General features: G+C 30.2%; 5 protein-coding genes across 10 annotated transcripts; 2 read left to right on the top strand and 3 right to left on the bottom strand.

The window, feature by feature from the left end:
- The first annotated feature begins 1,367 nt into the window (after nt 1-1,367).
- LOC108734425 (putative uncharacterized protein DDB_G0282133) lies at nt 1,368-4,710 on the top strand. The gene is made up of 3 exons (XM_018465989.1): nt 1,368-1,779; nt 1,902-2,133; nt 2,187-4,710. The coding sequence occupies exons 1-3, from the start codon at nt 1,679-1,681 to the stop codon at nt 4,500-4,502; spliced, it is 2,649 nt and encodes an 882-aa protein (XP_018321491.1). The 5' UTR covers nt 1,368-1,678; the 3' UTR covers nt 4,503-4,710.
- Nucleotides 4,711-6,032: 1,322 nt separating this feature from the next.
- LOC108734419 (RNA polymerase II-associated protein 3) lies at nt 6,033-8,407 on the bottom strand. Its single transcript, XM_018465980.2, has 6 exons — nt 8,106-8,407; nt 7,707-7,937; nt 7,525-7,652; nt 7,074-7,290; nt 6,241-7,006; nt 6,033-6,186 (listed from the first exon to the last, which is right to left on the bottom strand). Exons 1-6 carry the CDS (start codon nt 8,238-8,240, stop codon nt 6,095-6,097), a joined length of 1,569 nt encoding a protein of 522 aa, XP_018321482.1. The 5' UTR covers nt 8,241-8,407; the 3' UTR covers nt 6,033-6,094.
- Nucleotides 8,408-9,054: 647 nt separating this feature from the next.
- LOC108734411 (KAT8 regulatory NSL complex subunit 2) lies at nt 9,055-13,259 on the bottom strand. 4 transcript variants are annotated; one of them, XM_018465971.2, is made up of 9 exons: nt 13,168-13,259; nt 12,491-12,840; nt 12,217-12,437; nt 11,994-12,162; nt 11,112-11,275; nt 10,922-11,058; nt 9,899-10,021; nt 9,652-9,795; nt 9,055-9,488 (listed from the first exon to the last, which is right to left on the bottom strand). In XM_018465971.2, exons 2-9 carry the CDS (start codon nt 12,778-12,780, stop codon nt 9,192-9,194), a joined length of 1,545 nt encoding a protein of 514 aa, XP_018321473.2. In that variant the 5' UTR covers nt 12,781-12,840; nt 13,168-13,259; the 3' UTR covers nt 9,055-9,191. The 4 variants fall into 4 exon arrangements, with proteins under 4 accessions (XP_018321473.2, XP_025831105.1, XP_025831103.1 ...); XM_025975320.1 differs by having other exon boundaries at nt 9,055-9,485; XM_025975318.1 differs by having other exon boundaries at nt 12,491-12,791.
- Nucleotides 13,260-13,391: 132 nt separating this feature from the next.
- On the top strand, nt 13,392-22,275 carry LOC108734449 (cyclin-T2). Its single transcript, XM_018466024.2, is given in 7 exon segments — nt 13,392-13,595; nt 15,402-15,614; nt 15,709-15,876; nt 16,261-16,550; nt 16,553-16,690; nt 16,803-18,742; nt 21,348-22,275. Coding segments are annotated over 7 exon segments (2,976 nt in total). The 5' UTR covers nt 13,392-13,440; the 3' UTR covers nt 21,420-22,275.
- On the bottom strand, nt 21,463-23,604 carry LOC108734450 (uncharacterized protein C1orf43 homolog). Of its 3 annotated transcripts, XM_018466026.2 has the most exons (4): nt 23,119-23,601; nt 22,836-23,055; nt 22,542-22,723; nt 21,463-21,551 (listed from the first exon to the last, which is right to left on the bottom strand). In XM_018466026.2, exons 1-3 carry the CDS (start codon nt 23,483-23,485, stop codon nt 22,543-22,545), a joined length of 768 nt encoding a protein of 255 aa, XP_018321528.1. In that variant the 5' UTR covers nt 23,486-23,601; the 3' UTR covers nt 21,463-21,551; nt 22,542. The 3 variants fall into 3 exon arrangements, with proteins under 3 accessions (XP_018321528.1, XP_018321529.1, XP_018321527.1); XM_018466027.2 differs by lacking the exon at nt 21,463-21,551 and having other exon boundaries at nt 22,400-22,723; nt 22,947-23,055; nt 23,119-23,604; XM_018466025.2 differs by lacking the exon at nt 21,463-21,551 and having other exon boundaries at nt 22,400-22,723.
- Nucleotides 23,605-23,927: the final 323 nt, after the last annotated feature.

Genomic DNA, 23,927 nt, shown 5'->3' with positions numbered 1-23,927 from the left:
ATCTGCCTGTTCGCCGACCTGCTTTAGATCTCGACCACTTTCTTTAAATGACAATAATAAGTAAAAAACCGCCAAACATTGTTAAAGATTTTATTGGGGTGTCTCTATTCAAAGCTGTGTTTAATACCGTAAAAAATAAGTAAATCATTAGAACATATGTAGAAGATAGAAAAATATTAAAATTTATATTCCTTTCTATAAAAAACATTTGCTTTCATTCGTTTATAAGCAGTCGAGAACAGACATCAAACTGATTAACAATTACAACAGCTGCGGTGGTCTTAAACAGGCTAAAAGTGCAATTTTTAGAGTATTGTCAATAGTTTATATTTAAAGAGATATTTTGATAAAATCAATTTTTACTATAAAAAAAAAACAGGTGCAATTCAGTACACGTGAAAGAAGTGAAACTTCTTTGGCGATCTCTATACCTTTATAACAAATAAGTAATGATTGATGAAAGAAAGAAAGAGTACGAGAATTTTCAGGATTTATTTTTTCCAACATACTTTATCTTTAGTCCACCTAAGAAGTATTACGTTTAATACGTTTCTATGCAATTCCAATTTTTCCAAGTGCTTCAGAAACCGTAAATTATCAATAACTACAAGGAATTATAATAAAAACATAATAATACTAACTCTTAATTAAATATTAATTGCTGTTAAATAAATATTTACTGTAATACACTTACTCAGCGGCGGATTATCCATAAGGCAAAGTAGGCATATGCCTGGGGGCGCAAGGTTAAAAAGGGGCGCGCGCGGAAGTTATTAAAACTAAAAAAAAAAAATAAGGAAGTACCTAATAAAAAAAAGTATTTTGCAAAATATATGACCGCCAGAGGGGCGCCTATGAGGTGCTAGCCTAGAGCGCTCTCGACATTTAATCTGCCTCTGCACTTACTGCAATATAACTGCACAGATATAACTGGATATAACGAAAATATAGTGAATATACATTATACTATAATATATGAGATGCCGGTCACTAACAGCTGACTGTAATGCCGGTATGCGCATGCGCGCCTTTCTATTCTCACAGCGTATCGCTTCGCGAGACAAAACGTTGCAAAACGTGTCGTTTCATGGCCTTGAGATTTTACTCTCATCGACCCCACACAGTTTCAAAAATGTTCTCAGTCTACGAAATGTGGTGGTAAATGACTAATTAAACTAAAAAGAAACTCACCCAAATTACCACTACCGTGGACGAAACACCTATCCGCAATAATCAATTTATAGTGGTAATATGGATAAATCTCATTTTAGTTTAATTACATAATTACTCATTTAATTAATTTGTTAAACGAAAATATTGTATTAACTACATAAGCAGATACTTAATATTTGTGGTTTACAAATGTCAAAGTTAGCATCACGTTTTTAAATGACAAATGTAAATAAGTATTGTTAACAAAATAATGTTTTTTTGTGCAACGTTTACCATGTACTCTTGTCAGTGCGCTCAAATTATCTCGTTTGTTTAATGGCAGAAATTTATTCTATTCATTTTATAAAATGCCTCATTATATTATTTGTGATTGTGTTTAAATTAAATTTTATTACTTGTCCTAAATTGACGAAGTGGCGATTTCTTTAAATCGCATATGCCTAGTTGACTGATGACACAAAGACTATCATGTGAAACACAAAACTGACATTAGTGCTGTATTAATATGTTTTTATATTTTTATTGTATTTTACAAGTCCTAACCATTAGATATGGCTTTTCATTAGGAGAGTCTGCAGTAAACAAAAACATCAAACATTTAATAGGGTAAGTACCTACTGTTGTATAAGGTCATTTCTTAAAAATATTTTTCTCTTAAACATTGAATAAAAAAAACATAGTTTCAACAAATTTCAATTTATATGTCGGATTAAGCATTTTGTTTTTAGACAGATTGATGCACAGGACGAAACTAACGATTATGAATCATCATCGGTGGATTCGAATAATATAGACGCCATTAAATACAAAAGGGTCTTATTACAAAATAATTATGACTCTTACGATCCCACAATACTCAAAAACACGGTAGAAGATAAAAACATAGACTATCGAACATCTAGAGATAGTTTTCCTTACGGAATTGTTTATAATAATGGAAAACCATTGGGGATTTTAGAGGTGTTTACCATTTACCGTTTATTACCCTTTTAAACTATAAAAACAATTTTTAGCCTTTACCTCGCGAATATCGAAATATTAAAAATCTAGAAGGAAGCGTTCAATCGCCACAAAATACGTATCCAGTACGAAAATTACGTGAAAATTCTCACATAGGAAAAAGATTGGAAGAAACGCAGCATTTAATCGAAAATCCATACCCTATAAATACTAATGAAGAGTACGGTAACGACAATTCACCAGAATTCAAGCGATCCGACGATATAGCGCCTAATTTAGAACAAGAAAATACTAACAAGCGTGATACTTTCGATTCTCAAACGAGTAACGAAAATAAATATCAACAAAAAAGAGAATGTGACAAAAGTCAAAATTTTAAAGAACAGTCGGAAATATTAGCGAAAAAAGAAGCTATGGTTAAAAGGAACTCGGAAATCGATGACTTTTCGTCTTTGGAGAATCCTGTAAAAGAGAGTTCAAAAAAAGAAAAAGTTTCGCTCAAAAAACGCGGATCTGACTGTTGTAAAAAAAGTCACAAACAGCACCAACATGAAAATAAAGACCAGGATCAGGAAAAGAGCGACGAATATGGTATTACGGAGAGTAACGACAAATCCAAAAAACACATAATAAGTGTAGATGAGAACCATATACAAAAATTAAAGTCCACTTTAGATAAAATGAGAAATCCAACTTCGTCTGAAGATATGGAAACTGTTGAAAGGAGTTTGCGAAGTCTCCTGGTAGAAATGGGATTGGCCGAAAAAGATGATAATTCAGAAATAGATGCACCTGTCAAAAGATCGATTTATAACGAAGAAGATGAAAATCTCGAAGGTAAAACTAACACAATTGAAATTACCAAAGTTGGCAACGTGAATGAACGAAATAAAAGGGAAGAAAAAATAGAAATTAATAATAATAATGAGATTAAACACAAGAGAGATAAAAATCAGCATTCGGAAAGTGTAATTGCTAAGCATTTCAAAAAAAAAGAAGCAGACAAAAAGAATATTTCTAGTAAAAATAGGAAAAGTAAAAATTCCGAAACTAGCACAAATACAAAAGAAGACAACCTTCGTGCAAAGAGAGAAGGAGAAAAATCGGACGCTTCTGAAATAATGAAAAACATGGAAGGCGAATTGACTATCACGGGTAACAAATCACCTTTAGCTTCTTCCGATAATTTAAACGCACCTCTTAATCAGAACACAAGTCCCTCCGCACTTTTTGGCACAGACAATAATCAACTTAGCTATCAGGAACGTATAGAAAGAAATATTCAATCCAAAATTGATGCAATAAAGGAGGAAGTTAGAAAAGAAATAGAAACGTTAAGAAATAAAGAAAAAAGGTCCATTATGATGCCAGTTCCTAACGAATCGTCTAGGACAAAAAGGCAAACTGCCATAAATCTTCTTAACGAAGAAACGCCAGAAATAGACCCTGGCTTGAATATAGAAAACAATTTAAAACCACTCATACGACGAAGAAGGCACACCTCTATCAATCTAAATCAAAAAAATATCAACGAAGAAGAGCAAAAATCTGAAGACAAGTCCAATATGAATAACCGTAGCATTAATAAAAAGAGTGTAAATTCGAAAAATGAGGACATTGAAAACAATTTAAATGCAATGGATAATGTTCAGACGGAAGATTCGTTACAAAAACGATCTCCAGAAAAAATAAAAGATCCTCTTTCCCAACACAAACGAAATGTGGAAATTGAAATACCTACGTCTAGTAAATCAAAAGAACGAAATGTAGAAGCAAAAGAAAAACTTCGCAACAGAAGAGGTTTGTCACCAGAAAATAAAAGATTAGATGGCATTTCCGTCAAAAGTAACGCCGAACAAAAATTAAAAAGAAAGAAACGCGAAGCATATGAAAATATTCGTGATTACGCTCCCGACGAATATTACTATAGAAGGAGAAAACGGGGAGAGGGGCCTTACTTTCCATATAAAGATGACGATTACGAAATGGAAATTGAAGGAGACGAATTTGACGAAGAAGGATATTACGACAAGAATAGACAACGTAAACGACAAACAGAGTACGACTTTTACAATCCAAACGTGGACGCTGGAGATTCTGAATTTTTAAACAATAATCCCTCCGTAAACTATGCAAATAGCAATAACAGATACAAAAGACTCGTTCCGAGAAGAAGGAGGCAATATGACGATCAAATTTTGGATGACGAAATTGGCTTAAGGAGAGAAAGAGAATTTAAAGCACGAGATGAAAATGAAAGACAACAATTGTCTGATTTACCGGAAACCGACTTATTTGGAGCCCTACCTCAAAGTTATATTGGAGAATTGACTCGCTATAAACGAGTTAAAAGGCAAAAGGGCTCTTAGCAGTGACTATGTACCATTCGCACTGATGATAGATGATACGACTGTCGAATTAATCGATAATAGTATATGCCTACAGTTTGCACATTTCTTAAATATTATAATGTACAATCATATATCTATACTTTTAGCTATACTTACACACCTACTTTTATTATGCGTACAAGTATGATCAAATAAATAACTTAGATAACAAACTTTAAATTTGTATCGGCAGAAAAAGTGTCTACCGATATTGCGATTAAAAATTTTTATTTGCTGGTTTAATTGGTAAATTTTTATTAAAGAAAAATGGAGGTTAGGTTAGGTTAGGTTATGGATTACTTTTATTGTTTCCGATATAAATATTCGACCTGCTTCTAAGCGAAATATGGTTCCTCAAAAGTACCTACAATTATTATAAGTTATATTTCGGATTGACTACACAAGTAGCAATAGACAAATTAAAACCTGAAAGATAACACCACCACCCATAATATTTAAATTTTAATTTTCCTGTTGGAAACTTATACATATATGTTGTTGTAATTATTATCCGAAATTTAAGTTGTTCAGAATAATGCAAAATAATTTTCAGTAGAAATACAACGAAATATAAAGCCACTTACCATTCTCCAACATCCAAAATCATGCATGAGTTTTCTACACACAACAAATCTCAGGCACATAACATTGTTAAAGTCAATTAACTGCTTACACTTTAACTAAACGCTTATTCGTTTTTTTAATATATAGAAAATCAAACAACCTAATTAAATTTTCGAATCACAAAAACTTTTGTCATGAGATATAACATAGTAATAGTATTTTAGTCTTACCACGTTTTACAAAACAATTCGTTGAAAAATTGATAACCAACAAAATTTCAAATAAAATGCATTTATAATAATAGTAGATGTCGCCACAATACGATGAGCATTTCATGGCGGATATTTAAAAAAGGGAAATGGTTTTATAAAATTACAAAGAGTATTTTGATAACATTTTTCATCGTTCTCGTGGATTTTCATCCGTATACGTTACTATGTACGTATTTTAAAAAAATAAACTACATAAAATGTTAACAAACGATTTCATGTATTATATAAGAACAGTAGTACTTATAGCAAAAAACAAGGAAGACGTATTTTTTAGAGTATATTTTTTGACTCTTACTCGATAAAATATGGTATAAAAAAGTTACCGGAATCCTTACGCAAATACGTTTTATCTCTTAATGACTTTCAAATAAGAGACAACACTTACTTCAACCTTTGGTTAATTTTTTGAATTCATAAAATAATTTTTATCAAAAATACTTAACATACCTGATATTTTTTATTGTAGGGTGACTATGTTACTCCCACAAATTCTCAATATAGTACATGTCATATTTATTAACCTTATACAACTATCCAAAATTTACTTGTTCATTTATAGTTTTTGTTTTTTTTTTCACTGTAGAAACCAATAGATTGAGTAAAATGAAAATTTACCGATTTGATTGAAAATTTAATATCCCATCAATTGACAAAATTTGTATGAACTAACTTTATTTGAATTCATTTATATACATAATAAATAGAGATACCTTGCATTACAAATTAGCAAACAACTTAATCAATTTCATATTTCTTAATTAAATTATCAATTTGATCATTAGAAATTAAACCACTGGATTTCAGACGTTCTATAACGTTATTCACACCTGTAATATCACGTTTTAAAAATAGATCAAAGAATTTTAATGAAATTAACTTACATTTTTTGTCTTCTGGTGTCATAAACATAGCTAGTGTTGCGAATCTTTTAACTTTAGTTATTGCCATTAAATACTCATAACTTTCTTCACCAATGAAACCATCTGCAATTGTTTTTAATATGTCACTAAAGATATCACTTTCCAGTGAAAATTTGAATATGTTTGGTAAATTTGATGCTTTTATATTCTTCAAATAACGACATCTATTTTCAGAATCATTTTTCAACTTTGTCCAATCACCCAAAAATTGTACAGAAGTTTGGGGAACAGAGAAAGACAATTTGTTATCACCATCAATCACTGATTTTGTTTCAAACTGAGATTCCTGAGTAATGTTGGTTGTTTTTATTGGATCACATTCAGTTACTTTTCTTTCTATAACTCTTAAATTATCGCATATTAAGGAACTATTTTCGCCAACAAATGGAAAAGATGACTCATTCTTTGCTTTCTTATTTTTTGTCGATTCCTTAAATTTCTTTAAACCACTTGTTTCTCTTATTTCAACGCGTTTTAATGCTTTTGTTGATCGCAAATGTGCTGGCTTAATAACAGGATGTACAATTTCCACATCCTTTTTATCAAACCAAATATTTTTAATATCTTTTTCGTTGTCACTTTTTTCCGATTCTATTGGAAATACTTGTTTTAACTGAGTCACTTCTTGAGGTTGTAATGAACTTGCAACTTTTTCTTTTTGCTTGCTTCGCGAAATGGTAAATTTTGATTTAGGTCTTTGAATAGTAGTTTCTGTTGAAGAAGGAACCTAATATAAAAGTTACCATTACAAATGAGCAAACAATTACTTATTAATAATTAAAAATATAAAATACCCTATTCCCACAGTTCTTCATGAGTTTCTCTATTCTGGCTAATGCTGCTTTTGATTCTTTGTTGTTTGATTCATAATCAAAAACTTTAAGGAGGTCATCATGAGCCTGCTGTAATTGACCTAATTTTTCTCTTGCTGCTGCTCTGCGCTGATATGCTTTCACATAAGTTTTATCAAGCTGTAGGGCTACTGTACAATCACTTTCAGCAGCTTTAAAACTAATGAAATAAAAATAATTAACTAAGTATATAAATTACTGTAGTATAATTTATATCTAAACAACAATCACAGTACTAAATAAATTATTTTTTCAATGAACAAATAACATTTGTGTCAACCCACAAGACATCTTTAAATCTATAGTGAATGTGTAGTGGTTTTCTTTTATAGAATTTATTACTACAAATTACATTTTTTTTCTTTCTATATCTCAGTCAATTAACAGTGCTTACTTTTGTTTTTTCAGATGGCATAAAGCTCTATTTGCATAAAAAATGGGATCATAACCATAATATTTAATGGCCTGCGTATAACATAGAATTGCTTCATCCCACATTTGGCTTTTAACAAATTTATTGCCCTGAAGAATGTAAAAAATTAATAATGGTTATTTCTACCAATTTTTATAAATCACCTTTTCTTTTTCAAGAATGGCTTGTTCTCTTGTTTGTTCATCAAATTCATCTGACAAGTCCTCTGATCCATCACTACTACTGTCATGCTTGTACTTGTCTTCATCTAATTTAGCACATTCTGCTTCCACATCATATTTATCCCAAGAAGAATAATCCAAACCCTGAATACGACTTTTCTTCTCTGTTATTTTTTCTTTTCTTGGCTTCTTACGGCTTTCTTTTTTATCTACCTAGATACAATAGCAAACCAAGTTAAAATTTAAATATAAATACATTTGTTAATGTTTTGATCTTAAATGCACCTATTGATATTTCCATCTTATCAAGAGTTTTCTAATAAAGTTGCCTTTCAAATGTTAACATTAATGTGAATGACTACTAATAATTAGAGTACTTACCTCATGTTTTTGTTTAGACGATAATAATTTATCTTTTTGTTTCATTTCTTCTCCCCATTCAGAGATTTCTTTATAAAAATCTTGTAAATCTGTCGCATTATCTCGAATTTGTTTTTGTAGAAATACAGGATTCATTATCAAAAAAAATTTCAATATTTAAGCAAATCAAAAAAGATAAATTAATAAACTGTACTGAGAGGAGAAATATTTTATCTGAAATTCTATTTTCTTCGGTAAATGACTTAATTCCATTGATTCCAACTTGCGCTTTTAATATTGTCAACACCGTGTGACGTCAAAACCTCTAAACAAGCCATAGATCAAGACTATAACTAAGAAGCATTTCTATGGACATAAGCATTATATGTCTCCATCTACTGGCAAGAGAGCACAAATAGGTAGAGACACATCTAAAAGGGTTTAAATCCTAGCTAAAATTGTTGTCAGAAAATTTGAAACATTAAGAGAGGGCGTTAGGGAAATTAAGGGCTGAATAATTGGTGGCGAATATTAAAATAAAAAAATATANTTATCACATTTGGTTCAACAGTGCTATAATGAACATTTTATTATTTCTCTTACAATTTATAATTTTTGTATATCGAAAGTTCAGTTTACTATAATTTCTTGTTAATATTCTAATAATTAGAAACGTTTTCGACATTGAATAATTTAATAAGAAAATATTCATTCAAAATAAATAGAGCAAAATAATAAAAAAAAAAAAATAAAAGATCTTATAGTATCAATTATCTTCACCTTGAACACCATTACAAAAGGAAGTAGTTTTAAATGAAGGCGGGAAATAGAATAAAAAGAAACTCACATAATCGACAATATCCAAGATAATCTTGAATTAGACACATTAGTTAGTAGCTAACTGAATAAAAATATTAATATACTTATCAGAGTAGTTACTCAGGGTGCCGTAAAAAAGTAGCCTTTAAAATTTAATCTTTAAATGCAATTTTAATAGGAAAATCATATACAAAAAATGGTAATGTTATCAACTAATACTGTTAAATTTATGAAACTGAAAATACTAATTAGAAAGAAGAGGAATAAACTTATATTAACGAATTTTCCTTATTCTATTACATCTTCTTTTTTTAAAGAGTTACTATTACTATCAAACGAGGCGTCAAAAGTCATATCCTCTCTTTCTTTTGTTGAATTTTCAGAAGTATTACGTTCCATTTTAATTTGCTTTTCCATTTGAACAGCAGGAATATCAGTAACTAAAAAAGTCCTAGAATCCTCTTCTTTTATAGAAGAAAGATATTTTTCATCTTTTTCGAAATTAACTGGTTTTTCAGTTAATGATGAACATGCTGAATGTTGTTTTGATTCCTCTACATCGTCGAAATCTGATTCCGAATCCTTCTAAAATATGAAACATTTTAAAAAATACAATAATTAATTTAATGAAATTAACAGAATTAAAATTAGAAAAATCTACCTCTTATAAAATAAACGCAAGTCATGAAACAGAAAAAATTAAGGAATTCAGAAATATATAGACAAATTATATTATTTTTTATCTTACTCTTATTTGAGCATACGATCTTAAAGGTGGAATATCCATGTGCAAATTACAAGTACTTCCATCAAAGATTGCCTCAATAGGAGTACTACATGCAATATCTCCATTTACTTTACCACAAGCCCTAAACAATACTTGATTAGAATCCTGTAAAAACAAAAAAGAAATAATACATGCATAGAATTAACCACACTAAAGTAAGATTCCATTTTAAGTTTTTTGTACTTCTGTTTTTCTAATGCAATATTACCTGTAATATATGTTTTCTGCAGTGTCTTGCAACTGGTAAAGCTCGTTCCTTACAACGCACCCCTCCTTCAGTAAAAGAACATTTGATGTAAGCTGGAGGTCTATGATGAATGCCCTCGGTTTTCTAAAATCATATAATAATCTATAAAATAAATACCCAAATGAAAAGGCTAGGGCAAAGAGGGTTTCATATTAGAGCTTGATGGCTGTAGCCTAGAATTGGTTCTCCTCCTTCGGTGATTTCGATAATAGAATCGTTTATCCGACGTTTCGTCAGTTGATGTGTTTGACACTCTTCAAGAAAATGGCATAAATTTTTTCGTTGAAGTTATATTGAGATTGTTAGGGAAGGATTTTACACACTCGTCATATTACTTGAGGATGCCAAACACAGCAGTTAACGAAACGTAGGATAAACAACTATATCAACGGACTTGACGAAGGAGACCAGAGAAATATAAGTACTAGTAACTACTTGCAATACCAATATATAAACTTTTTCGAATGAAAAAACCACTTTATTAGATAAAAACTCTAACGTTTCACCCTTTCATTGAGGACTTTTTCAAGAAAATTATCGAATCAAAAAATAAACAATCTTCTTATAGTAATAATAATTCTAATAACTTTTAAAAACCACAATTTTAAAATCAATTGTAAAATTAGTCAAACAATACAAAACATTTTTAAAAACCGTCACAGCATTACCCAATAAATTACTTAGTGCATGTCTAAATGTAAAACGGTACTTCAAAAAATACTTAATTAAGTAATTTATTAAATAACGCTATAAAAGGCGAGTTTTTAAAATGTTTTCTGCTATTTAATTAATTTTACAATTTCAGATGAAATTTTGAAGATGACTGAACTTTATTGTTTGATTATACAATTCCCTTGAAAAAGATCTCAATTAAAGGATGAAACGTTGAAGTTTTTGTCTAACAAAGTGGTTTTTATCTGAAATAGTTCACATATTGGTAGTATAAATTTAATCGGGGATATATATAATGTAAATTAATGGTACCTGCAACCTTTGTTCTAATTCCTTTTTCCTGCAAACAGCTTCAACACCATGCAATCTGTGATAATTATTATATGCTTTCAGTTTCTTATATAAACGAAGTTCCTTAGGGTTGTCCCGAACTTGGTCATTAATACTACCTGTTACAACACATATTTTAGAATACTTTTATGAACACTTACATTACACTTACAAAAACTTTCTTTTTCGCGTTTCAATGAGTGCAAGTATTTGCGCCTCCGCTCTCGCAAAAGATAATTCAAATGACGAAATTGATCAATATACAATGCTTGTAAACGAATCAATTTATCTCTAGTAATGGAAGTAATTTCTTCTGCAGTGTAAACATTTGCATGTCTAAAAACAAAATTAATTAAAAACTTAGTCATTTATTTATTATTTTTGTTATATTATGGAAAAACATTACACGAATAATATGTTAAAGTTGATTTAATCCAAATTAATTATAATTAAATCTGAAATAATTTTATTTCTGTTCAGAGCTAGAAAAAGTTTATTATTTATCTATAAAATACATAAAAATGTTAATCTTAAAAAAAATTTTCAAATGCAATGTGAAATCCCTATTTATGAAAGTAACATTAAACTAATGTTACTGAAGAATAATGCTTCTAATTTACGCTGTTTAATTTGTATTTTCTTTCTGTAAGCGCCCTTTTTTGAAATAATATATAGAGGACTGTATAGCCCATTGATTGCATAAAAAAGTCTGTTATATCCAAAAATTATGTGCTTTTTAATATGACTACAAAAGCCAAATTATTAAACCTACTTGTTGTTAATTATAATCTGTTGCATTTACTTAATATTTAGAGAATGTATTAGCTAGTAAATACCAAATGGGTAAAACTTCAAGACATAAAAATTCTTATATTAATTAAAACTTTACTGTATAAATTATACACTTTGGTTTCTTTTTATTTTTATGATATTATAATATTAAGTGTTCATTAGGTCATTTAGTTAAAATCATCAATATTTTCCAATTTAAATCTTTCAGATTTTCGGTTTATTTTCTCAATAAATAAATAATTAAATAAATAAATAAACTTACTTCAAAACATCTTCTTGCTCAGAATCTACGCTCTCTTCGTCTGAACTTTCAGCATGTGAATCATGCCATACTGAAGAATACGTTGCAGCCTCTACGTCGCTTTCAGATTCACTACAGACATCTAATATAGTACTACTTGATGAAGTTATTGCAGCAGCGTCTATGTCAACTAGAAAAGTTTGATTGTTTTAATCTGTTAACACAACTTTTTATAAATACTTACTAAATGGATCAACACTTTTGGTTACTTTAGCTTCACCCTCGTCAGGCGTGCTGCGCCCTTCATCTGAATATTGTGTGCAGGAAGAAGTAGAACGTGTTCGAGATTTCTTAAGATGGTGCGATAATGAATACAACAAATTTTCTGTGCTCTTTGGTGGAGGATATCGTGCATTTCGTTTTGCTTTATGTAAATGATTTCTCAATGCATGTTCATTGCAGTAACTAAAAAATTAATAGTAAATATATGTGAAAAAAACACAAACAAACTTTAATACATTGGTTCTTTTTTATCTGTTTTTGGTGCTGGCATGTAACATCTTTTTGATGTAACAGGGTACACATAAGCACACTGTTTAAAAGGTGCGCACTTATCCTGCAGAATATGACGAAAACAGTAATCATATCCATTCAAACTCAATTGAGTGCATTCATGAGGTTGATAGTTGCACTGCTTCTTATTTTGCAATTCATTTTGTATTTGAGCCCTCAATGCTGCTTGAGCTTCTTTAGCTTCTTCACTCAGTGGAGACGATCTTATTTTAAGAAATGCTTTTTCATTTTGCATTTTGGGATAAACTGCAAATGTTAAACTTCCCGCCAATACAATACTATAGTCAAATGAACACTACAAAAGTAGCATGTAAAAGAAAATAACATAATAAATATACTATATTAATTAGGATATCAATTTTACGAATAAACATAAATTTCATTAATACTATAAATTATTTTTGATTCACACTTTGTGCAATTGTCAATTCAGTAACTAATTTGGATTTAGTGGTGGTTCGGCCATTACACGGTGAAACACGTCAATTTCTGGAAGTTTTACACTTGTGAAATTTATAGACATTAATTAATATAGTGACTGAATAATTATTATCGTGGTATGTAAAACGAACTATAAACTTTCATTTCAATATAATTGTGATATTTAAATATTAAAATTTACCTAAGAAATTGGCCAACTTTCCACAACACGTAACAACACCTAAACTCACCGTAAGTGATATTACGACAATGTTCACACTTCACCGATAAAATAAGCAAATCGCGTACATTTTCAAAACATCGTTTTTTTCATTCCCTATTTTTATAATATTGATTTACTACTCTGATTATGCTCGTGATATTAGTATGAACTAAATAAAAATAATCAAATGAACCGCATTATTTGGTGCCGAGGTAGCGACATCTGTTCAGTTTTTTATCGTGCCGTGCGTAAATGGCTAGTAATAATAACGAAGAAAGATGGTATTTTACAAAAGAGCAGCTGGATAATTCTCCATCAAGACAGTGTGGAATAGAAGCGTACAAAGAATTATCTTACAGACAACAGGCTGCAAATTTTATCCAGGATTTGGGGCAAAGACTAAAAGTGTATCCTTGGACATGCCATACTTATTTGTATGTATAACGAATGTTATTCACGCCATTTCTCAGACTTCTAATTTCTCGTTTTGTTATTATTTTAACATTACATTCTTCAATATGTAATGTTTTACCTAATTCCAATAGATGAAAATAGGTAAAAGCAGCAACATAATGTTGGCATCATAACCAAAATAGTGATCTTACAAAAAATAGCAAGTTGAACTGTTTGCACTCCTATTGAAGTTCATCAACACAAGGTCAAACAAACCTTTCCTATATTAGCAACGTCACGCAAGTTTATCAATTTATTTTATTTATTTCCAGCAAACTTATTTATTGTGCTTTTTATGGAATTTGTTTCAAGGAATCATCAATCTATATATATATTTAGTTAACGTCATGGGTTTTTATGTGTTGCTATCTATAACATATCAGTTGGATTTTATTATTGGTTGCAAAGAAGCTTGTTAATATTGTTTTATTGCAGCAACTTCGTGTTTTGTATATTCATCTTATTGTAGTTGATAGTAAAGTAAATAAATATATTTTTGAGAAGTGTAAAACGTTATTTTCATTCATTTAAAAATAAATCAAAATCAGCTTAATTATTAAATATGTTACTCTTGCTGTTTATCACTCGTAAGCTTTCAGTATAAAATTAAATTCACATAGGTGGTAAATGATTGTAAATGTTTCTAATACAGACTGAAACCTTTTCGAATATCGAAATAAATATACAATGCATTATTCATTGTTTCTATTATTAAAATATGTATGAAGTGAGCCTATGAATATTTCTGTAAGGTTTAATAATGCTCTCTGTGTTATGTGTTTTCTACTGTTTTTATTAAATTACTTAAAACAATTTAATAAGTAATTATAAATACAAAGTCAACTGTTTAAATCTGTATCTGTCAGTATTAAACTACAGCACCAACACTGGCTATTCTAATTCAAAATTCTACTGTACTCATTAAAGAAAAAAATTTCAGAGTTTATTTGGAACTCACTTTGTAAAAAAAAAACATGTACATTACAAAGTATTCTGTAAGATTTTATTAATAATAGAATTATTTATTTCTTCCATTTTCAAATTTCAATGAACATTTATGCAGAAAATAACTTGCGAGTAATTAAATAATTTATCTGTTTCGAATTATTTCAATATATCAAAACTATTTTTTATCTTTTATTATAATATAAAATCATTACAAGCTACATACATTAGAATGAAGGATTATGTTTATATTTTTTCCTTAAAAAAAATCATTAATGCAGAGCTTTTATTAATTCATTTATTTGTGTGTGGTATATAATCAAAATGCAATCAAGGAAATATATTTATTTATTTAAATTTCATCTCCTTTAAAAATAAACTATTGTTTGTGTTTTAATGTTGCCGGTTTAATAGTTTTAGTAAAGTTTGACTGTTATTGTTAAAGTAAGATAAAATTTACTAGGCTAGGTAATGTAATGTACATACTTATCAATTTCATGTTCTAAAAAAATTCAATCTTTATGCATTGTCCGCGTTTTTATTTTTCTTGTACTTATCGTGCGAAATAATGGTGAGATATGAATAAGGAGTAAGCAAGTACAAACTCATTCAAAAGTACCACCATAAACTATATGAAAAAGGAAACTATGAGAGGAGCAGAACGAATATAATTGCCGACTCTGTTTACCAAAATAATTGTGTATTTTATTAAACAATACCTTTACAAAAAGTTTTAGAAATGGCTAACTGTATTATAGTTCTTATATAAATGTATGCAATGTAAGATTTCGAATTTTCCTTAACTTCGTAATTAGTTCGCAATTATGCATCAATACAGCTATAGTATATATGCATCGTTTTTACGTTTTCCATTCCTTCACACACTTCCCATGGCACTTAATTGCTTCCGCAGCCCTATTTCTAGCGGCAAAAGTTGAAGAACAACCACGGAAACTGGAGCACGTTATTCGAGTAGCAAATCTATGTAAAAATCCCCGAGACACCACATTTGATACTACTTCAGAAAGGTAAGAACATACTTTCTTTAACTCTGTAATATATGTGCATAATACCTATTTATGTTCTTTCGAATATTTTACTGTATATATGTTAATTTTGTAGGTACCTGGCCCAATCGCAAGACTTGGTATTTAATGAAAATGTACTGTTACAAACTTTAGGTTTCGATGTAGCAATTGATCATCCAAACACACACGTTGTAAAATGTTGTCACTTAGTTAGAGCTAGTAAAGATTTAGCCCAGACTTCCTATTTTATGGCTAGTAACAGGTATGGTTATTTAAAATTAAACTAAAAATTCAGTATTCATATTAAAAAAAAAACAAAAACTTGCAAATGTTTCAAAAAGTACTATGAAGGATACTACCATTTACTCAAAAGTTGTGTGGCGGATTCCTACAACTTAAATCGCGAAAAATTCTTTTACTGGAATACTTAATTTTTCTACTGAATATATACATATGAAAAAAATTTTAATATCGAAATTTTAAATTTTTATATCAAATATTTATATTATTAAAACTGATCTCAAAATTTCCTCTTATCACGCTAACACCATTATTTTATTTGTAATCAGGTTTTTCATAGATTTACAACAATAAAATACATTTATCTGCTTCATCTAGAAAATAATTATTATTTGTCAATTTTTAGTCTTCACTTAACAACAATGTGTTTGCAATATAAACCAACAGTAGTAGCATGCTTTTGTATTCATTTGGCATGTAAATGGTCTAATTGGGAAATACCCCTTTCAAACGAAAAGAAAGAATGGTTTTCTTATGTGGATCCAACTGTAACTGCAGAACTGCTGCAGCAACTTACGGAAGAGTTTTTGGTAATTTTTGAAAGATGCCCTTCAAGACTAAAAGAAAAAATAAGATTAGTAGGAGATGGGCAAATGGCTCACCATCCATCTCCACCACTTGTAAGTGTTAGATGTGACTGTTTCCTCCCAACATTTTAAAAAAACTTCTTCAAAATTTTCAGGAGGACGAGAAAAGAGTCGCAATATTTATGCCACCTGAACAAAAAGAGCCGCATTCTCATCGATCTCACCATCTCGACTCAAAAACATCAAAAGGTAAACTTGTGATTTGTAAGTAAAATTTGGGCAAAATTCAGTTAACTATATTTATTATTAAAATAAGTTGCAATTTTTAAAAGAGAATAACAATGTAATTGTAATTTTACAGTTGATGATCCTTACAAACGAACACAAAAACTTCCTCATGATGCAAGTTCGAGTAATCAAAGGGACCGCGAGAAAGAAAGGGAGTACAGGGAGAGAAAAGAAAGAGAACGAATGGCCGGTAAATACCCTGTTTCGATGAGTGTGAGCGGTAATAAGCACATGCCTCCACCCCATGGGCATCATTCCCATATGACGTCAACAGACGTTAAAATGAAAGTTCACGGCCGAGCACCTCATCAATCGTCTTCAGGTCATCAGAACTTAACACGGGTGGATGGTAAAAATGTTCCTCGAGAAATGTTCGTAAAAGAACACGGCAGGGAAATGGGCAACGAAACCATTAACAGAGACGTTTCCAAGGAAACACCGTATAATCCTGGTGATAAAGACTTTCAGAAACAACAACGCGATAATGTTAGTCAGAGACATGATGTGAAATCAATCATAGCGAATGACGTAAATTGTGATGTTAACTTGAACGATTCGCGTATTAGTTTTAATAGTGAAAAAAGGTTGGACGTGTCGCGAACGTCTGTTAAAGTGCCCGTCGATTCAAAGTTGTCTATGAACAAACAAGAGTTTGCGCGTAAACGTGAAGAACTTAAAACTAATATTAAACTGGAAACCGATATCAAGAGACATTTAAGTAGTGAATATCTCGATAAAAACAGTAGTCTCCTAGATAATTCGCAAAAAGTTAAATCTCCGCTCGTTTCAGATTTCTCCAATAAAATGGCTCCTAATCAGGGCTTGGTCAAAATTGAAAATTCATCATTTAACAATGCTAATAAAAACAGTTTTAATTCGTTACCATCTCTTCTAGACGTTCCAGATATTAAGACGGACGTTCCAGAAAAAGATATCCATTTACCCATTAAAAGGCCGAGCTTATTCTCTCCAGAAGCATCTCCCCCTAAAAGTCGTATTAAAACACCTCCCTCCTCCAGTAATTCGGTACTAGATATACCTAAAATGCACCCTCCTCAGGAACCTCCAAAACCGTCAACCAGTAGTAAGAGGAGTAGAACATCGAGTAGCAGTTCAGAACCAGAACTTAGACCTGTGATGAAGAAAATCGATCAAGTTGAGGGTTTTGAAAATCTGATGCGCGATTCTTCAATAGGACTAAAATTACAAGTGCCGGACATTATTACTCCGATAACTGAAAGATCCGACGTTCATCCTTCAATAGCCAAAGACATGAAACCACCTGACTTAATACTGCCGTTTCCTAAACCTAATACAGTCACTAGTACTGCAGCAGTAGTTAATTCACACCCGTTGGTCAACGGTATAGAAACGAATCCAACGCTTATAAGTAATCTCTTAAAAGAAGCGCCAACGATACCACACTTGCAAACGGTCACTATTCCGGCACAGTCAGATCAGGTAATTATAAATACTGATTCTAAAGAAAAAGATCGTGAACACCACAAAGAAAGGAAAAAGAACAAAAAAGAAAAGCACAAGCACAAAGATAAATCAAAAGAAGAGAAAGAAAAGAAAAAGAAGCACAAGGATAAAGATAAGGAAAAGCACAAACACAAGCATGAGAATCCAACAACGATCACTACTGCTACGGAAGTTGTTGCCCAACCAATAAAAATTACAATTTCTAAAGACAAAATTCAGCCTCCAGAAAACCTACCGACTAGTTCCGGTCTTAAAATAAAGATACCAAAGGACAGGATTAAAACTGAGTCTCTGGAAAATTCAACTCAGAATTCACCTGGCGAATTGAAGATTAGAATATCAAAAGGCTTCATTAATTTTCCTAACGACAATATCAAGAAGAGGGAACGAGACAAGAGTGCATCAGGTGCTGCTGGTGCTGGTAGTAGTGGCAATGGTGGACCTCCGTCGAAAATGTCTAGATCGAACCATGGACGTCTAAGCGGAGAGCCTAAGCAAAATGGGAGAAATTCATACAACAGCAACAAGGTAAGCGAACAGTACAGAACACAAATGTTAATTAGTAGTTCCGAGCAGAACCGGCCCCCAGACGCCACAGTAATTAATAGCATGCCAACGTTTCGGCCGCCTTCCGTTCAGCAACGGTCTAACTATTTTTTCAACTATCCGCCACCGAATATGCAGTTGCCTCCGCCGCACGGCCTCGCGATACCACCAAATTTCATGTATCCCCCCGTTTATCAACAATATTATCCTAATAGTTATTTGTACCCTCCACAACCTCCATTACCTCCTAATGTAGTTGCTCCACCGCCTCTTCCACAAGAACCTCCGCCAAATAAACCTCCACCTCCTCCCGAATAATCTATTATATAGCGACGAATAAGAACCGCCTAATCGAACAAACCAATCAATTTTTGGTGTCTCTCGTTTGAATTAGCTTTTTATTGATATATTTTTTATCCGTACATTTGTAAATATATATCCGTATAAACATAACATGATAAATATTGACTAACCATAATAAATATTACGACGGTAATGTCTTTTTGCATGATTTTTAGAATTTTTTGTATTTATTCTAGATTTTATGTAGATTTTGTTTTCGTTGTTAGTAGAAATCTATGTTGAATGCATTTCACTTGCATTATACTTCACACAATGTAAAACAATTAGTTTATAGTGAAGTTCTTTGGTAGTCTTTTCTGATTGATTCTGTCTGCATGTGTCTCTTCTTGATGTTCCTTTTTAAGGGCACAGTATGTCAAATAATATTCTTCTACATTCACGTTTATTGCATAGTTTAAAGTAAATTTATTATTTTTCAGACCTGTACTTAATAAGTATTGTAGTTTTTTAATTAGAACGTTTCAGTGGAAAAAAAATACTATTTTATATAACATAGTAGACAACATTTTATGTTACTTTTAAATTAATCATATTCTGACTAGCACGTATTGCTTCTGTTATTTATTTTATCTTCTAAATGACTATTTTTGTGAAACAATCAAACTTGTCATCTTGTTGTTAATTAATACTTCAAAAGATAAATATATTTCTGTTACTTTTTTCATGTATTTTTAATACCTTACAAAAGAAATAATAACCTTCGCTATATTTTTACATATTCCTAATCAAAAAAGAACACATTTTTTTTCTATTGCTTACAAATGCCATTTATCTTAATTTCTTATTTAAATTACCGCTTAGTGTTATTCATAAAAGTTATTGTTTTTTTTATGGGTGATTATTTTTATTTGCCTATCAGATATGATTCTAAAAAGAGAAATATTTAAAATGCGTAGTCAGTTTTTCCTAATAGTTGTATAAGCAATTTTATGTTTATTTTTACCTCTGTGGTTTGGGAATTGAATGCTTCGTACAATTTAAATATCCAAGTAAATAAAAAAACTTATTTTGTGTAATGGCAATCAGTATTTGAGGTAAGTTATATACGGCGAGATTTATAATCTTCCAAAACAATTCTGTTTTCTTGTTACTTGTTCTCAGAAATATGTTTTGAAGTACACAAATTTTGTATATCCATCATCAACTGAAGAATTTTCAATTTCCAAACCTGCATGTTTGGGTGTCTTTTGTTTTACTTACTTTAGCGGTGTCTTTTTTAATATTTCATAAACTTTAAATAACGAATACTTATAATAACTAAAAAAACATTGTACAATGTCTATCCAATTGAAATGAAGAAATAAAAGCGTACTGGCTGCCTATTGAACCACTTTTTTCTAAATTTGATAAGAGTTAATATCGTGTTTTTTTTCTTCATGCATTGTAATTAAAAAAAGATGTTATTGTTAGTGAAATATTTTTATAAACTTGGAAATTTTCTTGAGTTTATCCCTTAATATTTTATTGCATGTTGGTATTAGCATGAGTGTTCTCATTTCTAATCTTCTAATCAGTTATCTGTAATAAGTTTCAGGCATGTATCAAAAAAAATACACCTTTCGCGTTTAGATATCCAACAAATTTTTTTCCGTCTTCGTGTTAACCATAATTTTATAAATATGTTACCGTATTTAATAGCACATTAAGAAGGCGTTTTTACTGTCCATCTTATGAAAACTAAGTTGTCGATGTCTTTAATTTAATTGAAAATATCGAAAATTAGAATTTAAACAGTTATTAATGAATACGTAAAAGGAATCAAACATATTATCTGTATATTTTAAATTTCAATTTATTATTAAGACAATTACAGTTTTTTTAAATGCAGTTTTATCGGACATAAGTATTCAAATTGCCTTAGTTATTCAATTTTATTTTTATCGGGTACTGTATCATAAGTGGTAAATCTTAACATATGTATAATGGTAATAACTTATATGCAAAAATAACACCAACACGAATTAAAACGACAACTAGAAAATAACTAATTGAATTTACCTTAACTTGATGGAAATTCATTGCAAAAATAAAACACTAACTTGAAATTTTTTCAAATTTTCATTAACTTAGAAAGTTGTAACTTCTCAAAAAGCTGCAATGTGTTGGAACATGTTGAGTTAATAATAAATTGTGTAAATTAGTAGTGTTTTAGTTGTATAAAAAGTAGCATTTTATAATTTCGATAATTATTACTGTGTTTAACGGGATTTTATGAAATTTTCAGATAACTCAGATCGTTGAAGGCAATCCTCACAAGCTGGCCGAGCCGAAATGTAATAAGGAAGCATCCGCATAGCTGAATTCTTAAAAATATCCATGTGTTTTTAGTTTAACGTATTTTAATATAGAAATGTATTTTTTAAGTTTTCTTTGTAAATATTACACACCACATACAGATGTTCTCGTTTATAAAAGAAAAACGACATAACTGCAATTAAAAAAATGATCAAACTTATTTATAAATAAACGGAATAATATTTAAAAAATTAATTATTATAATAATCAGTGATTCAATCGTTACGTTTCAATAGTACTTAGGTTAAACTAATTTTTAACGCTTGTTTAACTAGATTATTCTTAAACAAGTGCTTATGATAGAAACTTTTAAAAGACTACTTATGAGTAATAGTTGCCAAAAAATATAATGCACGTATGTTCACGAAATAGGCTTATTAAATTAAATATATACTAAACCAGAGTTGTCTAAATAAAAAAAAAACGTAACTAAGTTTAAATGCATTTGAAGACTATTATTTCAAATTGTTATTTAGTTTATGCATTATAAAATCTGTTTTAAGACCTTTACAAAGTAGTTAATGTTAATAGATTGTAAACATTGTGGAAAAAGAAATAGTTTTCCAAATTCGAATTTTTAATGTGATTTTTAATTTTCAGGAAACATGTCAAAACCTCAAAACGAATCTTAGTTTAAACATTTATAATTGTAAGAAACCTCATCATGTTTGTAAATATCAATTTTTTACTTGTTATTGTATTCTGTTGCAAATATTAAAGAATATATTTGTGAAAAACTATATTTATACCCTTTCATTCAGTAATGCAATTGGATTCGATTTTTTCTTCAATTCCTTAAATTTTATTCAGAAAATAAATTACTTAACAAACTATTTTTTTTTAATCTTTTTTGATACGGCTTTGAGTCAGATTAAAATCCCAAGCATACTTGTATCTGTTTTAATTTTAAAACTTTCCAAATCAATTCTTAATGAAAAATTTCAGGATAAGAAATTAAGTTTCATTAATTTAATACTAATATAATGCTACACTTGTTTATTCTTTTAGTTTTAGTCAATTAAATTTGAACACAATAGTTTATCTTCTAATACAATGCATGAGTATTATTTTAGCTTAAACCTATAATAACTGATTATTTCCAACTGTAACAATAAGTACTTACACTATACCGTTGTCTCATTATTTGATAAGTTTATAGATGGTGGTCTATCACTTGTAATTGTACTTTCTGTATCAAGTCTTAAAGCAGATGAATCTCCACTTCGAATTTGCTGTTTCTGTCTATGAGGAGTTCGAATTGGAGAAGAATGTTGACTATTGTTGAATGTTTTCAATAATTTAGCACTGAAAAGAAATATTCCTAATTAACTTCAATCTAATGTAATTTGAAAATATCTTTAATTAGTTAAACTACCAGCTACAACTTATTTCATCTAGAGAAAAAAAATTAACATACGCATCCATCAGTTTTAAAAATAATCTGGTATATGTCTGATATTCTTCATCACCAAAATTATTAGGATCATGCCTTGCATGTTCATATAAATCACAAAACTGATGAACCAACCTTTGACCACTTCCATTTAGAGGTGCGGCAAGTGCAGTTAATAGGAAAGCCCGTAAATTGTCATTAGGATGCCTCTTTAAGCAAGGATCTTGTCTTTCTATTTCACGTTCTACAGAAATAACATGAAAAATAACACTTTATTAGATTACTATTAAACATTGTACTGTACAACCTAAAATTTTCACATCATCTACTGCTTTTAATCTGTAGTAATGTGCAGGTATCTGTTGCCCAGGGCATAGAATGTATTTTGAATCTATGTTGTGTAGTAGCTGCGGTTCACAAACAATTCTTGGAATTATATCAATTCGCCTTTCAATTTCTTGTTTTAATGACTTTTTAGCTGCATGCCCCACAGGAACATGTGGCCCTCTCCTAGATCTCAGAGCAAAACGCATTATTTGTCGTTTTGCAAAAATGAAAAGTAACAGAAACGTTAACACACCTAAACCTATGATACCTACTACAGTAACCCCTGACAATTCTTCCGACATTACTATTACCGTCGGTTCTTTTAATTTTAAAATTTGAATCGTCATTAGGATATGTGTTTGTTTTCTTTTACTTTACTTTTCGTTTACAAACACATTCATAAATTGAAACATAACCCTAAATACTAGCTCAAATACCTACCACCATAGATAAGAGATATTTAGTAGTACATATTACCTAAATGTCTTATCTATGCCTACCACATAAATACATTCACCCCAATTTTTTACCTCCCACTCCTCCCCTTACTGGGACCAAAACAGGGAGCGAACATATATGTGGCGGGTAATCTAACCCCTTCACCTAACCCCTCTATAACGTAACGCCAGTAAGAGTTTTACTAAGCTTTAATTAAAAAATGAATTTTCATTTTCCAATAATTTAATTTTAAATAAATTTTATAATCGTTACGTAACGCAAACATTAACCCCTTCCTTCCCCCCAAGTGGCAAAACATAAATGCCTAATTGGATTCCACCCCCTCTCCCA

This window comes from Agrilus planipennis, unplaced genomic scaffold, assembly GCF_000699045.2.
Source record: "Agrilus planipennis isolate EAB-ADULT unplaced genomic scaffold, Apla_2.0 scaffold96, whole genome shotgun sequence".
Lineage (NCBI taxonomy): Eukaryota > Metazoa > Arthropoda > Insecta > Coleoptera > Buprestidae > Agrilus > Agrilus planipennis.
Note: the sequence above shows the minus strand (reverse complement) of the source record. Positions and strands in the feature narration are given on the sequence as shown.

Excerpts from the sequence above, each read along its gene's own strand:
- LOC108734425 (XM_018465989.1), top strand. The coding sequence starts at position 1,679 with ATGTTTTTATATTTTTATTGTATTTTACAAGTCCTAACCATTAGATAT. Across the intron at positions 1,780-1,901 it reads AACATCAAACATTTAATAGG|ACAGATTGATGCACAGGACG; the intron begins GTAAGTACCTAC and ends TTTTGTTTTTAG. Across the intron at positions 2,134-2,186 it reads AACCATTGGGGATTTTAGAG|CCTTTACCTCGCGAATATCG; the intron begins GTGTTTACCATT and ends AACAATTTTTAG.
- LOC108734419 (XM_018465980.2), bottom strand. The coding sequence starts at position 8,240 with ATGAATCCTGTATTTCTACAAAAACAAATTCGAGATAATGCGACAGAT. Across the intron at positions 7,653-7,706 it reads CCATTCTTGAAAAAGAAAAG|GGCAATAAATTTGTTAAAAG; the intron begins GTGATTTATAAA and ends TACATTCTTCAG. Across the intron at positions 7,291-7,524 it reads TGCCATCTGAAAAAACAAAA|TTTTAAAGCTGCTGAAAGTG; the intron begins GTAAGCACTGTT and ends TTATTTCATTAG.
- LOC108734411 (XM_018465971.2), bottom strand. The coding sequence starts at position 12,780 with ATGCAAAATGAAAAAGCATTTCTTAAAATAAGATCGTCTCCACTGAGT. Across the intron at positions 9,796-9,898 it reads GCAGAAAACATATATTACAG|GATTCTAATCAAGTATTGTT; the intron begins GTAATATTGCAT and ends TTGTTTTTACAG. Across the intron at positions 9,489-9,651 it reads GATCGTATGCTCAAATAAGA|AAGGATTCGGAATCAGATTT; the intron begins GTAAGATAAAAA and ends TTCATATTTTAG.
- LOC108734450 (XM_018466026.2), bottom strand. The coding sequence starts at position 23,485 with ATGACGATTCAAATTTTAAAATTAAAAGAACCGACGGTAATAGTAATG. Across the intron at positions 23,056-23,118 it reads AGATGATGTGAAAATTTTAG|AACGTGAAATAGAAAGACAA; the intron begins GTTGTACAGTAC and ends TTATTTCTGTAG. Across the intron at positions 22,724-22,835 it reads TTTTTAAAACTGATGGATGC|TGCTAAATTATTGAAAACAT; the intron begins GTATGTTAATTT and ends ATTTCTTTTCAG.